Source organism: Heliangelus exortis, chromosome 8 (genome assembly GCF_036169615.1).
Source record: "Heliangelus exortis chromosome 8, bHelExo1.hap1, whole genome shotgun sequence".
NCBI lineage: Eukaryota > Metazoa > Chordata > Aves > Apodiformes > Trochilidae > Heliangelus > Heliangelus exortis.
This window is the reverse complement of record NC_092429.1, coordinates 28,419,888-28,435,361: the sequence shown is the minus strand read 5'-3', so window position 1 is coordinate 28,435,361 and position 15,474 is coordinate 28,419,888. Positions and strand designations below refer to the sequence as shown.

Sequence of the window (15,474 nt, the reverse complement as noted above, 5' to 3'; positions counted from 1 at the left end):
CTTTGGTACTTAGTTACATATTTTGGGTGCAGAGCAGTCTAATGCAGGAGCTGGTTTATGTACAGTTCACCAGCTCAAGGGTGGAAGTGGTTATCACAGTAAAAATGCTGTGACTTAGCAGGACTCAGTCTGCAGTGAAAACTGAAGTTGTTTCAAAATATGATCTGTTTTTTTCACTACTGTGTTTCTCCCAGTTTCCCAGCAAACCTTCCTAGTTAAATGCCAGTTCTTCCTTAATGGTTGTCTTTTTAAAGTTCCACCAAGTATAGCAGGTGCTGGTACCCCCAGGGAAATTGCTGTCATCCTCAACCAGGAAATCAGTCTGGAATGTAGAGCCAAAGGCTTCCCTTTTCCTGACATTCACTGGTTCAAAGATGGCAAGTAAGTATATTGGAGCTTTTTTCATGTCTGTCTAGGTTATTCCTCCCTCACTGCACCAGCAAACTCTGCTTGTAACTATTCAGTGTTATTGTAATCTGCAGCCCTGTGAGCTGGGAAGGACTTTAATCAGGAGTTAGCATCCTGCTTTGCTCTGGGAACTCTGCTGTCTCACTGGCACTGGCAAAAAACATCTGAATATTGGAAAACAGACAGTGCTTAAACCAAGATAGAAGGAACAGTTTCTTTCAGTTTATATTATCTGGATTTTTTAAACACATCTGGATGACCTGGACTTTAAACACATTGTCTGCCTGGACTTCAGCAAGGCCTTTGACACCGTCTCCCACAGGATTCTCCTGAAAAAGCTGTCAGGCCACAGCTTGGACAGGGGCATCTGTGCTGGGTTAGGAACTGGCTGGAGGGCCGGGCCCAGAGAGTGGTGCTGAACGGGGCTGCATCAAAATGGCGGCCGTGGTGTCCCCCAGGGATCAGTGTTGGGCCCAGTGCTGTTCAATATCTTTAGTGATGATTTAGATGAGGGGATTGAGTCCATCATCAGCAAATTTGCAGATGACACTAAGCTGGGGGAAGTGTGGATCAGCTGGAAGGCAGGAGGGCTCTGCAGAGGGACCTGGACAGACTGGAGAGTTGGGCTGATCCCAACAGGATGAGGTTCAACATTCCAAGTGCCGGGTCCTGCACTTTGGCCACAACAACCCCATGGGGAGCTGCAGGCTGGGCACAGAGTGGCTGAGAGCAGCCAGACAGAGAGGGAGCTGGGAGTCTGGATTGCCAGGAAGCTGAAGAGGAGGCAGCAGTGTGCCCAGGTGGCCAAGAAGGCCAATGGCATCCTGGGCTGGCTCAGGAAGAGCATGGCCAGCAGGTCCAGGGAAGGGATTCTGCCCCTGTGCTCAGCCCTGGGGAGGCCAGAGCTTGAGTCCTGTGTCCAGTTCTGGGCCCCTCAGCTCAGGAAGGAGATTGAGGTGCTGGAGCAGGTCCAAAGGAGGCAACTGGGCTGGGGAAGGGACTGGAGCACAGATCCTCTGAGGAGAGGCTGAGGGAGCTGGGGGTGTTGAGGCTGGAGAAGAGGAGGCTCAGGGGAGACCTCATCACTCTCTCCAACTCCCTGAAAGGAGGTTGGAGCCAGGGGGGGGTTGGGCTCTTTTCCCAGGCAACTCTCAGCAAGACAAGAGGGCACAAGAGGTCTCAAGTTGTGCCAGGGGAGGTTTAGGTTGGACATTAGAAAGAATTTCTTTCTGGAGAGGGTGATCAGGCATTGGAATGGGCTGCCCAGGGAAGGGGTGGATTCTCCATCCCTGGAGATATTTCCAAAGAGCCTGGATGTGGCACTCAGTGCCATGGGCTGGGAACTGCAGTGGGAGTGGATCAAGGGTTGGACTTGATGAGCTCTGAGGTCCCTTCCAGCCCAGACAATTAAATGATTCTATGACCTGAATAAAGTGCTTCTGTGATTTGAATTCTTCTAAAAACAAGGAATAATTCATTACCATACTTTTTCATTTTGTGGTAGTTCTTCAGGTAAGGGCTAAATAGTACCCTTTATCAGCATATTGACTGCCACTAAAGAACCTCTTCATGCTACTCAGTTGAATTTCATGTTGAAAGGATGATGTCAGAGTTCTGTGAATCAAATAACCTCTCTTCCAGGCCCTTGTTTTTGGGTGACCCAAATGTTGAGCTTCTGGACAGAGGTCAAGTTCTACACATCAAGAGTGCTCGAAGGGTTGACAAAGGTCGTTACCAGTGCAGTGCCACCAACCCTGCTGGCAAACAAGTGAAGGAGATCAAGCTGAACATCCATGGTAGGTTTGTAGAAATCCTAGAAGATCCTTTGGTTTTACTCACAAGATTTCTTCTCTGAGTGGAGAGACTCAGTCAAATCCAAATTAAGGCTCAGACCCTGCAAGATTTGTGTCTAATCATGATTTAGTACTCGTCTGTTCATGAAGTAAGCATGCAAGTAAAGTATGGATATAGTCTTAGCAAGCTTGGCCTTTAGCTGGATTTTAGGTGTCTTTTCTTAGTTTCTAGTTGGTGAGAGCCAAAAATCTTGAAGGTTCTTCTCAAATTTTGTTATTAATTCATTTCAGCTGATTTATTTGATTATCACTTCAACATCATCTGTCTTAGGGTGAATAAAATTAATTTTAAGATTTTTGTTTTAGTACACTCTTGCTCTTATTTTCTTTAACTTGGTTCTGGGAGTGAATTCAGACAGGAAATGCAGTTAGTGCAAAAGTATAAAGTGAAGTGTAAAACCAGTAGGAATCAGTCCTAAATAATCTTTGAAAAAAAATGTTCTAGATGATCTCCAGGTAGAGTGGGATGTCATCCTGCTTAAACTGGTGTAAATTGAGGTCATTTATAGCAAGTGAGGGCATTTATAGCAAGACAAAAAGCATTAGCATGAGATAATGACATTTACATTATTATTATTATTATGATTATTATTGTGAAGTTCATAGTGCAGTGAGTATACCTTTCATATTTTTGGAAGCAGTGGAGTCTAAGCAAAAGATAGAGAACAGACAGCTCCTGTGATGAGTGAGAGAAGTTTAATGTAGATTAGAATATTATTAATTGGTAGAAAAGGGGAGGAAAGACTCATAGTTGTTTAGACTCACTTTTGGCTTCCAGGCTTTCCCAAAGCAGCATGTTAAAAGCATTTCTCATCTCTGTGGATGAAAAGCATTTGCTGAGAGATGTGCATTCACCTTTAAACTAGGTGCATTTCAGCATATTTCATAGATTTCTGTAATTATTACACTAATAATGAAAATATTTCATCATGGCTTGGTGATCTGCAAGACCTATCTCATAGGGGCAGATCTGTTGACTGACACTTTGCTTAATGTTTCTGGAGTCATTTTAATTAAACACCATGGGAGTCAGGGGAAGTCTGGGATACACTGAGCATGTTTGGCAGCAGAGGAGTTAATATGTCTGCCAGATGTGTCTGGTGCTTTCAGCAGTCATAAATCTAGTTGTTGCCAATTGTGCTGTTTTTATTGCTTCTACAGAGATTTATGAACTCTTTATGTTGGCTGAGTTACATGAGAGCTTGTTTGCTAGAAAAAATCTGAGCCCTGCTGCCTAGCAAGCAGGGGAAATGACTATGGGCCAGAAGTTTCAAAAATAGGAGCATGAAGCTAGACTGTTAAGCTTGTATTTAGTCTCAAAGTGTGTGACTTCATCTTCAGAAGTTTTGAGTTCTGAGCAGTTCTCACTCCAATCAGAGAGGCTCTTGGACTTATTTGGTATTTTAAAGAGCTCATCACTGGGAGGATGCAACTCTCAAGGTGCAGATTGCAGGACTCGTGGAGGCCAAGCTGTCCTCACTTAGCATGTGTTGGATCCAAGGGAGTAAAATGTTCCCAGGTGCCTTTAGGGAGGGAGCAATGAATTGCAGTGCACTTTGCTGTGGTACTTTTATTTCTTGACTCTGTGGTGACTGTTTAATGTTAGCTTGCATTTATGGTGTCTTCTTTTCATGCTCTCAGCTCATGGTGTGCCCCAAGAGTTGTACAGGCAATGTAGAATTCTTATGGGGGGAAAAAAAAAAACAAAAACCAAACCAAAACCTGGAGGGGTTTGAAGTGTGATTAAGCTAATATCTTGTATTCTTACAGCTTTCTAATGTTTAATTTATTTGAATCTACACAGGCTTGTATACTAAGGCTTTAATACTGTTGTTTTGTCTTTTGAAATAGTCCCCCCTAGTATCAAAGGAGGGAATATTACCACAGAGGTGTCCACACTTCTTAACAATCTTATAAATCTGGAGTGTGAAACCAAGGGAATCCCTGCTCCTACCATTACATGGCTCAAGGATGGACGTCCCATCATTTCCAGCCCCCAAGCTCTCTATGTGGACAGAGGTCAATTCCTGAAGATCCCTCAGGCCCAGGTCTCAGATTCTGCAAAGTACACTTGTCGTGTGAGCAGTGCTGCTGGAGCTGCTGAAAAAAATTACTACGTGGATGTCTATGGTAAGGGCAAGTTTGTTGACCTTGGTTGGGTGCCATGTTGCTGGAAGTTGGGTCTGGAAACATTTCTGCCCTGTAAGGTCAGCAGGTTGCAGTTGATGGTCACTGCACTGCTGAACTACAGGATTTGACTTCTCTGTTTCCCCATGGTCTTGGCTTCCCCCAGCAGTAAATTCTCACATGAAATTCTGCATGACATCATGGCATGTAGAGCCAAAGAGAATGGGGAGGAGGAACTAACCCATTTGCTCTTAATACATTATCTGGCTACAGAATTAATTGCCTGCAATATAATTTTTTCCTTTCTATAGTTCCTCCAGTGATTGAGGGCAATGGTGACACAGCCCAGAAGAGGCAGGTTGTTGCTGGAAATTCATTGACACTGGAATGTAAAGCTGCTGGCAATCCTCCACCTCTCCTTACCTGGTTAAAAGATGGTGTGCCTGTGAAAGCAAGTGACAGCCTCCATATTCTGTCTGGTGGAAAGAAGCTGGAAATTCTGAATGCTGCTGAGGCTGACCAGGGCCAGTATTTGTGTGTGGCTACAAGCATAGCTGGAGAGCAAGAAATCAAATATGAAGTTGAAATCTTAGGTGTGTGAGCAACAGAACTGTTGATTTGTCTCATTTCCATCACCCTAATAAAGCATGTTATTATTTTTGCCTTTATTGTTATATGAAACACTTAAGTGCACACTTAATGAAACTTGGGCACTGCTCACTTTTTTCTGTCCAGGGTTATGAGACAGCTTGTAAACACTTTCAGGTTAGTTCCTGAAGAGTTTTTGTGCATGTGGTATTATTCTCAGGAACCTTTAAATTTCTTCTACGTTGCCTTTCTAGAAGAAAACCATAGATATGAAAAGAATCCATTAAAAAATATCACTGAGTAGTCCTCCCTGGGGGACAAGCACCTTTTTTTGAATTTGAGCTGTATTGTGCAAATTCTGCAATTTTAATGAAGATTTTTTTTCTTCTTTTTAATTGAATCCTTTATCACAGTTTGAGTCTCAGCAGTTCCTTCTGCATGTCACTAGGTAAATTAATGATGCAAACTTTAATCACTTTCTCTTGGCGTGGAAAGGTTTATTTAAGAACTTTAAAGGCTTGATTTTTAGGCTTGAGCTGCCCTCTTGAAGGTCATTGCATCCTCTTGAATATAGAGCATTTCTCCCACTGCTCCAGGTATAGCTCACTGGTCTTGCCAGCCAGGGAATGAGCTGGGAAGAGCTGTGTGGAAGTGCTTCCTCCCCAGCCCACCCACTGCAAGAATCAGGGTGAAGAAAACCTGGAAGAGGGTCCTCTGCACTTTTGTTTTCACTTTGTTTTGACAGAGAGATGCTTAAAGTCCCCCTGATAGAATCAAACAAAAACAAAAACAAAAACAAAAACAAAAACAAAACAAAACAAAAAAAAACAAACAAAAAAACAACCAAACCCAGAAGCAGTAAAAAATAATGAAAAGAGTAGTTTAAGGCTACAAAATAGCATTGGGTTGGTTTTTCTCTTCAAAAAGGAATAGTGATGAACTGCAAATCTGTATGTGTTCCAAAGCAATCAAGATTGTTTGGGTTTTTTTTTTTAACACTGCTATTTGAGATTTTTGTGGCATTCCTGGTGCTTAAATGTTTCTGTTGGTGGATTTTTGTCTCTTACAGTCCCACCATTTGTGGAAGGTGGAGATGAGCTCTTGGACTACATTGTGATTCTCCACAGTCCTTTTGAGTTGGATTGTTCAGCATCAGGGATGCCCTCACCCACTATCACGTAAGGGGATTGGTATGACAGTAGTAAAAAAAATCTGCTGGTTAAGGAGCATTATTGTTCATTTAGTGCTTAAGTGATGATTAATGTGTGGAGGAGAAATGCCTAGCTCCTCTCCAGTGTCAGGCATACACATGGTAGGATCAGGATTTTGTTTTAAAGTAGTTTGGTATTTTGTGGCAATACACATGTTCTGGAAAATAGGACGGATGACAAGAGCTGACAAAACTCTCTTCCCCTTGCTAGTCTGCACATTTTTCATCTGCCACCAGTGATTGCTTTTGTGTTGGAGATTTCTGTATGCTTCTGCTTTCACTACTGCTTCCCAGCTGTCAGCCCTTCTGACTTTTTTAGTGCCTATTCCCCTCCCTTCTCCTGATCAACCAGTTCAGCCCATGGCACTCAGGAAAGCAGAATACTACCTGTTGCCACTTAGTAGATTCGTGCATATTTTAGGAGTGTTTTTGCTTCTGCTTGCATAGAGATCTGAAACTGTACTTTATTTTTGGTAGGTGGTTGAAAGATGGTCAAGCAGTTGAACAGGGAGCTGGACGTAAGATCTTGTTAAATGGACAGAAACTTCTCATCTCTCGAGCTCAAGTGTCAGACAGTGGCCGCTATAAATGTGTGGCTGCAAATCAGGCAGGAGAACATGAAAGGGAATTTGATGTCACTGTGCATGGTAGGTTACTCAAGGGGGGGAGCAGCAGACTGTCTTTGTTTTAAATTGCTGGCAAGAGGGTGCTGAAATTTTCTGTAAATGTCTATTTCTTGAAAAACTGGAGATGAGCGTAGTGGAAATAGAAGTAGAGCTGCTCTTACTTGGGGGATGTTGCTGCTATGTTTTTAAATGTATATGTGCAAATAATACTTCATTTTTGGTACTGGTGCTTATTCCAGTTCCTCCAACCATCAAATCAGCTTTGACTTCTGAGAGAGCTGTGGTGATCTACAAGCCTGTGACACTGCAGTGCATAGCCAATGGTATTCCCAGCCCTTCCATAACTTGGTTAAAAGATGGTCAACCAGTAAACACCGCCAGAGGAAATATAAGAGTAAGCACTACTCTTTTATGGAATTTAACTGTGATGAGAGCTACAATAAATTATATATATTAGTCCTTCTTTTGCCTCCTTCATGCTGTAGCATAAAGATGCTGAAGTTCCATCCTGGAGAGCTGTGGACTTTTTACCTGAATAGGATGGTATCTCAGATTGCATAGCAGTGTTTAGTAGAACAAATCTCATTAGACAACTCAATTTCAGAAGAGTCTAGGAGTGTAAATTCAGCATCTGGCTCCTGTCAATTGTATTTTAACCTTCAAGGTATGGCTATCTGCCAGTTGCAAGGTGGCTCTACTCACTTGTCACTGTGAGGTGGGATTCAATGAGTTTTTCTATAAGCACTGCCATGACAGCACCTGCCTATACATTCCCCTCTTGTTGTGAGATTCTGCCTTTCAATGAACAGCCCTTCCCAGTGCTTGCATGCTGCAGGGATTTGAGTGCTTGGAATGACTTGGATTTCCTTTAGGCTGGAGCAGTTTCTGGCATCTCACCAGTGGCAGCTCTCTGCCTGCAGCCTCCTTTTCACTTGCTTGCCTGCCCCTCCTGTCTCCATATAGCTGTACAGCTGCTGATCCCCATGTCCAGGTAACACAGGACTTCATGAACTACCAAGACACCTCTTGCAGGAGTTTTAGCCCTGGGTCAGAAGAAAGATTAGACTGAGATGTCTGCTTTGCTGTTAATGCTCAGTGACTCTGCCTGGAATCAGTATGTAAAGTGGTTCCCTGCTCTCTGTGTTGCTACAGCTGGAGTCTTCAGGACGTGTTCTCCAAGTTGTCAAGGCCCTGCTGGAAGATGCTGGCAGGTACACTTGTGTGGCCACAAATGCTGCAGGAGAAGCCCAACACCACACTCGCCTTCATGTGCATGGTAATGATGTTTCTGCCTCTTGGTAATGATGTTTTTGCCTCTCATTAGAAGCTAAGCATGGCTGGTTTAAGGCAGCTCTTTACATCTGTGTCCCTTTCCCTTTTAAACTCTCTGACGTTTTTGTTGTCTCTGCACATCCTTCTTTCAGTTTTCTTTCTTTATCCCACTCCTTTAATGAGAAGTTAGGGCAGAAGCCAGCAGTCCTGGGATTTAGCCTTTCTTGTGTGGTACCAAAGGCTGCAGAAATGAAAGTCTTCCCAGTTAACTCCTCTGATCAGAGCTATCCCAAGGAGCCAAAGACATTGGTACTCATCCACTGCTCAGAAGAGTACTCTGTGTTTCTGAATCCAGATGTGATGCACCACTGTTGGCATTTCTAACATGATCCAGGTCTCCTGGGGATTCCTAGAACCTTGCAATGGGGAATTTCTACAGGAGTGATTTTTCTGGGAAACAAACATTCTCTTATGAGGGATTTTTCAGGCTGATTATAAGGAATTTTATATTGCAGCTAAAAATAGTGTAAAAGGAATCAGGAAAACTTGAAGATGTTGTTTGCATGTGAATTTTACAAATACTCTCAGTGTGATTTACAAATATTTGCCTCAGAAGTGGTCACAAAGTACTGTGCATTCCTGAAGGTGTCAGAGGACACAGGAGGTGAAACAAGGGACTGTGGCCAAGTGATTGTGGTGGCTGCCATTGTCAAACCAAATTTCCAGTAACTGGAAATTGTTTAAACTGAAATAGAGAGATTGAAAATTGGATGAGACCCAGGAACAGAAAGCACACTCCTCTTACACTGTGACAGTGTAAGATGTACACCATAGTGTCAATCCTGTACAAATACCTCTTTCATTCTCAGTCTTTGTGTCCAAGTGTTATTAGGTGGTGGTTTTTTCAGTTTGCAAATTTATAAAGCCATGTACAACATTCAGTTTAATGTTACCAGATCAAATGAGATGAGCTTGCCACATTAGAAAAATGACTGTTCTGGGTTGTGCACAGTTTCCTGCCAGTCCATTTCAAGTGCCATTTTTCCTGAAAAAATAAAATTTCATTGCTATTACCACTAATGAGGTTACACAATCAGAGGATTCTCATTTCAAAGAAAAATGTTCTTGAGAAATTTCTTGGTCATTCATTATCTTAGTTGAAGTTTGTGCAAGAGATGACTTCCTGATTGGATGTTTTGCTAGCTGGGTGACTGAACTAATGAAAACCTGATGCCTTTGTCTTTTCTCAGAACCACCCACTCTGGAGGATTCAGGGAAAATGTTAAATGAAACAGTGGTGGTGAATAATCTGATTCATCTTGAATGCAGAGCATCTGGGATCCCTCCACCAGGTATGCACGTGGACTTTGAGCACATGAAGCAGATGTGAGAAAAGGTTTCCACTTTTATGTTTCTTTTGAAAATAATGAATATATATAAAATAATGAGAAATGTCAATATATCAAGTGACACAGAGTAAGTGTTGAGGAGTTCAGTAATTCTCACCATTATTAATTAAATGAATGAAAACCAAAAGGAAAATCAATTCCCTTGCACAGGCAGCAATAGACAGGAATAATGTTGGAGTTCTAGACATGAAGATGTGGTGCTGAGGGAGGGATGTGCTGTTGTGGTGGCCTTGGCTGTGCTGGGTTAACTGTGGGACTGTGGATGATCTTAAAGGTCTTTTCCAAGGAAACTTACTCTAGGATGCTGCTAAATCATCTACTCTTTTCCCCTGTCAACTCAATATTTTATCATGTAGAGCAGGCTTAAAACAATAGCTTGTGTACTGAGTGTTCCTGTTATTTGTGGTCATGGCTGGGACTTCATATAAAATCTGGTAAAATAAATATGAGGCTCCTTGTTTGGTCTGGGCCCTTTACCTGGGAGAATGAGTAGGTTTCTGTTTGTGCCCAGTGCTTTCTGGGACTTGTCCTGACTGTAAATTATACTCATGATTTTGTGTGTTCTCCTTCTGTGCTAAGCTTTGAAAGTTAAGAAAAGCAATAGCAGCATCACAGTGAAAAAGCAGCTTTACCTTCAGCCTTGTTCATCAGGCAGGCCAGATGACTTCTTGGATGTGTGTCTGTCCCAGAAAACTTGTCTGCTATGGAGAATGATTTTCATCTCACTTTCATCTGACTGAATAACAAAGTGATGCAAGTGAAGCATTAGTTACACATTCTCCTGATGGAGGGCTCCATCTTTTGGCTGAGATACAAACAAGTCCTCAGATTTTGTTGGTTATCAAGTTGCTATAAAATTGTCTTTGTAATAATACTATTTTTCTGGGCTTTATATGCAGTTTTCAGGCTGCCAGTAGAATTTTGATTTTGTTGCTTGTATGTTTATTCTGTAAACTTTTTCAGGTAGCTCAATTTAGTGTAGCAATATTTTAGAGTGAAAGGTGAAAAAACCCATATAAATCATATTATTGCATATTTTTAACCAGTTGCTGTTGGCCTTGGGATGAGTTAATCCTCTGGAAGCATGCTTAGTGTGATAACTTTTTACTTCAGACCTTTTCCTGAACACATGGTGATGGTGGTGTCAAGCTGGCTATTGAATTTTGCACAAATGTTAGAGTTTGTCATTTGTCACCAAAAAGTGGTGAGACATTGGAAAGGGCTGCCCAGGGAGGTGGTGGAGTTGCCATCCCTGGAGGTCTTCAAGAAGTCTTTAGATGTGGTGCTTCAGGAGATGGTTTAGTGGTTGTAGTTATTTGGATTAAGGTTGGACTTGTTCTTGAAGGTCTTTTCCAACCTTAATGATTCTATGATTTTAGTGACTTCTTACTTATGATTAATATTGGCATGAGTTTGTAAATGTTGGTGTTCTGTACTAGAAAACTTAGGCTGGGGTGTTGTTATGATCTGAGTTATTATTGATATTTTGATTGTGAGGAAAATTCAGCCACTACTCATAGATGATGCGTGAATTTACAAAAATAACAAGGCTTTATGATTTAAACAAGTTACAAGGATTTATTTAGGATTTATACAATTAGTTACTTTGGAGAGAAGAATCGTTGAGAAGAGAAAAGAAGGAGGGAGTAATTAAGATGTTATCATCGGCCGCCGGCGCTGGCCTCTGGCTGGAGTCGGGTGCGTAGGGTCTGTCGCTCCTGCTGCTTCTCTGGCCCGTAGCTGAAACCAAAGTGCCGAGAGAGGGAGGGTCTAGAATCATAGAATTGGCTGGGTTGGAAGGGACCTCAGAGCTCATCAAGTCCAACCCTTGATCCACTCCCACTGCAGTTCCCAGCCCATGGCACTGAGTGCCACATCCAGGCTCTTTTGAAATAGCTCCAGGGATGGAGAATCCACCCCTTCCCTGGGCAGCCCATTCCAATGCCTGATCACCCTCTCCAGAAAGAAATTCTTTCTCATGTCCAACCTAAACCTCCCCTGGCACAACTTGAGCCCTCTTGTGCCCTCTTGTCTTGCTGAGAGTTGCCTGGGAAAAGAGCCCAACCCCCCCCTGGCTCCAACCTCCTTTCAGGGAGTTGGAGAGAGTGATGAGGTCTCCCCTGAGCCTCCTCTTCTCCAGCCTCAACACCCCCAGCTCCCTCAGCCTCTCCTCATAGGATCTGTGCTCCAGTCCCTTCCCCAGCCCAGTTGCCTCCTTTGGACCTGCTCCAGCACCTCAATCTCCTTCCTGAGCTGAGGGGCCCAGAACTGGACACAGGACTCAAGCTGTGGCCTCCCCAGGGCTGAGCACAGGGGCAGAATCCCTTCCCTGGACCTGCTGGCCACGCTGTTCCTGAGCCAGCCCAGGATGCCATTGGCCTTCTTGGCCACCTGGGCACACTGCTGCCTCCTCTTCAGCTTCCTGGCAATCCAGACTCCCAGCTCCCTCTCTGTCTGGCTGCTCTCAGCCACTCTGTGCCCAGCCTGGAGCTCCCCATGGGGTTCTTGTGGCCAAAGTGCAGGACCCGGCACTTGGCCTTGTTGAACCTCATCCCGTTGGGATCAGCCCAAAGCTGCCCCTTTTCCTTTTCTCCTGGGCTTTTTTATACAGGGAAAGAAGAGGGGTCCCTTTTTTGCATAAGTCCCTGATACACACAGACTTCCTGGAGAGGAGTCATCCTTATCTTTCAGTCTTTTCGGTGTCCTGCTACTTTCATTGTTTTGGTCTCCACCATGCACCAGGGGGTGACCTGATAAGCATTCTTATCTTTTAGGTGTCTGTCAGGCATATGTTGAGCTAAACATATGTTAATTGTCAAAATGTTGCAGCATAGCAGGGAGAAAGGAAAAAAAAAGATTGATTCAAGAGACATATTTTGTATTTTTAAAGTGTTTACATCAGTATTTGTTCCCTTTGTAGTGGGGGTATTTTTGGTGGCTTTTCCATCTTCCCTTTTATTTTGCAGCTATCACCTGGTACAAAGACAACAGTCCTCTTGCCACTGCTGCCAGTGCCACTTTCCTGCAGAGAGGGCAGGTTCTGCAGATTGAGGGGGCTCAGGTCTCTGACACGGGTGTCTACAAGTGTGTGGCTGTCAACACAGCAGGCATGGCTGAGTTATCTTACAGTCTTCAGGTTCATGGTAAGTACCAAAACTTCCAAACCCCACCTGGGTTCTTCACTTCTGCTCCTCTCAGGTTTTCTTAGCAGATTTACCATTGCTTGAAATGCCATCGTACTGGCACAGAACAGTCACTCCTCTGTTTTTCAGTGACACTAAAAAAATGTGTTTTGAATTAGGAAAATATGGTAGGGGAAGCCAGTTTTAGAAAGAATGAGCAGAGACACCAGATTTGTGGGAGATGTATCAAGGTTTTCAATCCAGCAAGTTTGAAGGCCTTGCAGTTGGTGGGTTTTGTTCTGCAGGACTTTAAGGCTCAAAGTAAATAAAGAAAGAGCAAATGTTCTTTCATAATCCAAGAGCTTTAAAGAAAAATGTACAGATTATAAGATGAAGTGGAAGTGTGGGTGTTTGTAGACATGAGACACCTGATCAAAAGTCAAACTGGAGCTTTTCCATTGATTTCAGTGGCTTTTGGGTGAGGTGTAATTAAAATTCTCATCTTTGATACATGTGTATGCATGTAGATGTTCTTCTGTGGGAGTCTTCCAGGGCCCAGATTTGTTGCAGTGGCCCCAGCTGAGATGGATGCTGAGTATGTAGTTGCTGTTAATGTTAATTAACACATAATGAGTTGGGCAGCACATAATAATGAAATTACTGATCATCATGGGAGAAAATGATGGCTCAAGGCATGGTCAAAAGGAATTAGCCCCACCCGGTGATTAATTCCCAGGATATATTTAGAGCCAAGGTTATTATTCTGGTAAAACTGAAAAATGAAAAATAACTTCTAAAGATATGTGTGCCTCTTCATGGGTTGCAGAATTTCAGCAGATACCTCCAGAGTTCTCTAGGGAAATAATACCTTCTGTCTTAAACACATAGAATTAGTTCCCTTCCTGCAACAGAAAGCATGGAGCTGAAGCCAGAGCTGATTGCAATGAAGGAAGCTCAAACATCCATCCATGAACCCACAAAACAAAGCTCTACAAAATTTACTAGACTGTATACTTATAGTAAGTGTTTTGAGATGTTCCATTAAAATGTATTTTATCATCAGGCAGACAGATGTTGTACAGTTGAATCTGGTAAATGTTCACATGTGCTTTGCACAACCCATTTATGGCTTTGTGTATCTGTTTACTTGAAACTTCTTCCTTTAATTCCCACCACTCTCAATGCCTTTCACTGGGTCTAAATAGAACATAATAAAAGTTTGAGGGGATATTTTCTGCTTTTATGTTGTGGTTCCTGGGTTTCACAACTGTGCTGGGAGCCCAGCCCTGTCTACCTTGCTCACAAAGTAGTAGTTTCATTGAAATTATCTGAGTGCTTGCACAAGGAAAAAGTGGAGTTTAGCACAGAGCAAACAAGTGACAAGAGTTCAGTAGGAGTGACACGAGAAATCTTTTCAGCAATGTAGTGACTTGCAGAAAGAGAAATAATGGAAGTAAGTGACCTGTTTAATTTAATTGTGAATAAGACTTATGTAGCTGTTTCAGCTTGTTTCCTTCTTTTGGTTTTTTTTTTCAGTTCCACCTTCAATCTCTGGTAGCAGTGACATGGTGACAGTGGTGGTTAACAATCAAGTGCAACTGGAGTGTGAAGCCAGAGGCATCCCTGCACCTATTCTAACATGGTTAAAAGATGGTAGCCCTGTTTCCAGCCTTAATGATGGACTCCAGGTACTGGGTTTAAATCTTGCTCTTTCCTCTTGTGGTAGGAGACCAGTGCAATTTAATGTAACAGAGTAAGTTTGAGCATTTGGAATGAAAGTATAAGACCTTTTGCTCTAGGTTATTCTTGCAGGTGTAGCTCCAGTAGTTCCAGTGTGATGTGGAAGATACAGATAGATTGAAGTAAGGTGGTCTGTCCTTCCAAATGATTTCATGCTGAGTAAGAGTTTGCATCAACAATTTTTTTACTCACTGTCAAGAAGAAACAAGATCATATTTATATGCTAAAGGGATCCATGGAGCTCAAGAGCCTGTAATACCTCATTACCTAAAATAATAATTCTTTTAAAAAAAAGACCAACCACTGATGTAAGAGTTAAGAAGAAAGGGCATGATTCCTTGTTGAAAGCTGATGTTATGATCTGAAAGGAAAGAGGAGAAATTGGTGTGCTCTGGGGACAAGGTGGTCTGTCCTTCCAAATGATTTCATGCTGAGTAAGAGTTTGCATCAACAATTTTTTTACTCACTGTCAAGAAGAAACAAGATCATATTTATATGTTAAAGGGATCCATGGAGCTCAAGAGCCTGTAATACCTCATTACCTAAAATAATTTTTTTTTTAAAAAAAGACCAACCACTGATGTAAGAGTTAAGAGGAAAGGGCATGATTCCTTGTTGAAAGCTGATGTTATGATCTGAAAGGAAAGAGGAGAAATTGGTGTACTCTGGGGACAGCTCTGAGCACAGACAAAAGGTGTGACAGAATTGAGACTGGTAAGAGGGAGGAAGGTCCAGATTGCACAAAGACCTGAGTGCTAGGAGTTCCCTGTGGACTTGCATGACATTCCACTTCTGCTTTTGCAAGTTTCAATCAAAAGAGAACAACAGAGTGCAGGGAAGAGTGCAGGGAATAGGGGGGCGGTGGGAAGCAGTGGTGAAACAAGTATTTCATTTTGAAATGAGACCTCATATTTCTCTTTGCTAGTGTTTTACATTGAGGCCTGTGTCCTGAGTGTGCCACAAACACTTCTATTTCAGGTTCTGTCTGGGGGCAGGGTCTTGGCATTAAGCAGTGCTCACATCAGTGACACAGGAAAGTACACGTGTGTTGCAGTCAATGCTGCAGGGGAGAGCCAGAGAGACATTGAGCTCAGAGTTCATGGTGAGTTTTGCTGACAA

The 15,474-nt window shown here is 42.8% G+C and overlaps 1 protein-coding gene across 3 annotated transcripts in view; it reads left to right on the top strand.

The window, feature by feature from the left end:
* Window positions 1-15,474, top strand: part of HMCN1 (hemicentin 1) — a 198,571-nt gene that overhangs the window by 108,070 nt on the left and 75,027 nt on the right. For all 3 annotated transcript variants that reach the window (XM_071751315.1, XM_071751317.1, XM_071751314.1), the window contains 12 exons: window positions 255-381; window positions 2,050-2,204; window positions 4,113-4,391; window positions 4,700-4,981; window positions 6,046-6,154; window positions 6,664-6,833; window positions 7,052-7,206; window positions 7,965-8,088; window positions 9,335-9,436; window positions 12,460-12,636; window positions 14,152-14,303; window positions 15,334-15,457. In XM_071751315.1, the coding sequence (XP_071607416.1) occupies window positions 255-381; window positions 2,050-2,204; window positions 4,113-4,391; window positions 4,700-4,981; window positions 6,046-6,154; window positions 6,664-6,833; window positions 7,052-7,206; window positions 7,965-8,088; window positions 9,335-9,436; window positions 12,460-12,636; window positions 14,152-14,303; window positions 15,334-15,457 (1,956 nt within the window). The remainder of the gene's footprint in view (window positions 1-254; window positions 382-2,049; window positions 2,205-4,112; window positions 4,392-4,699; window positions 4,982-6,045; window positions 6,155-6,663; window positions 6,834-7,051; window positions 7,207-7,964; window positions 8,089-9,334; window positions 9,437-12,459; window positions 12,637-14,151; window positions 14,304-15,333; window positions 15,458-15,474) is intronic.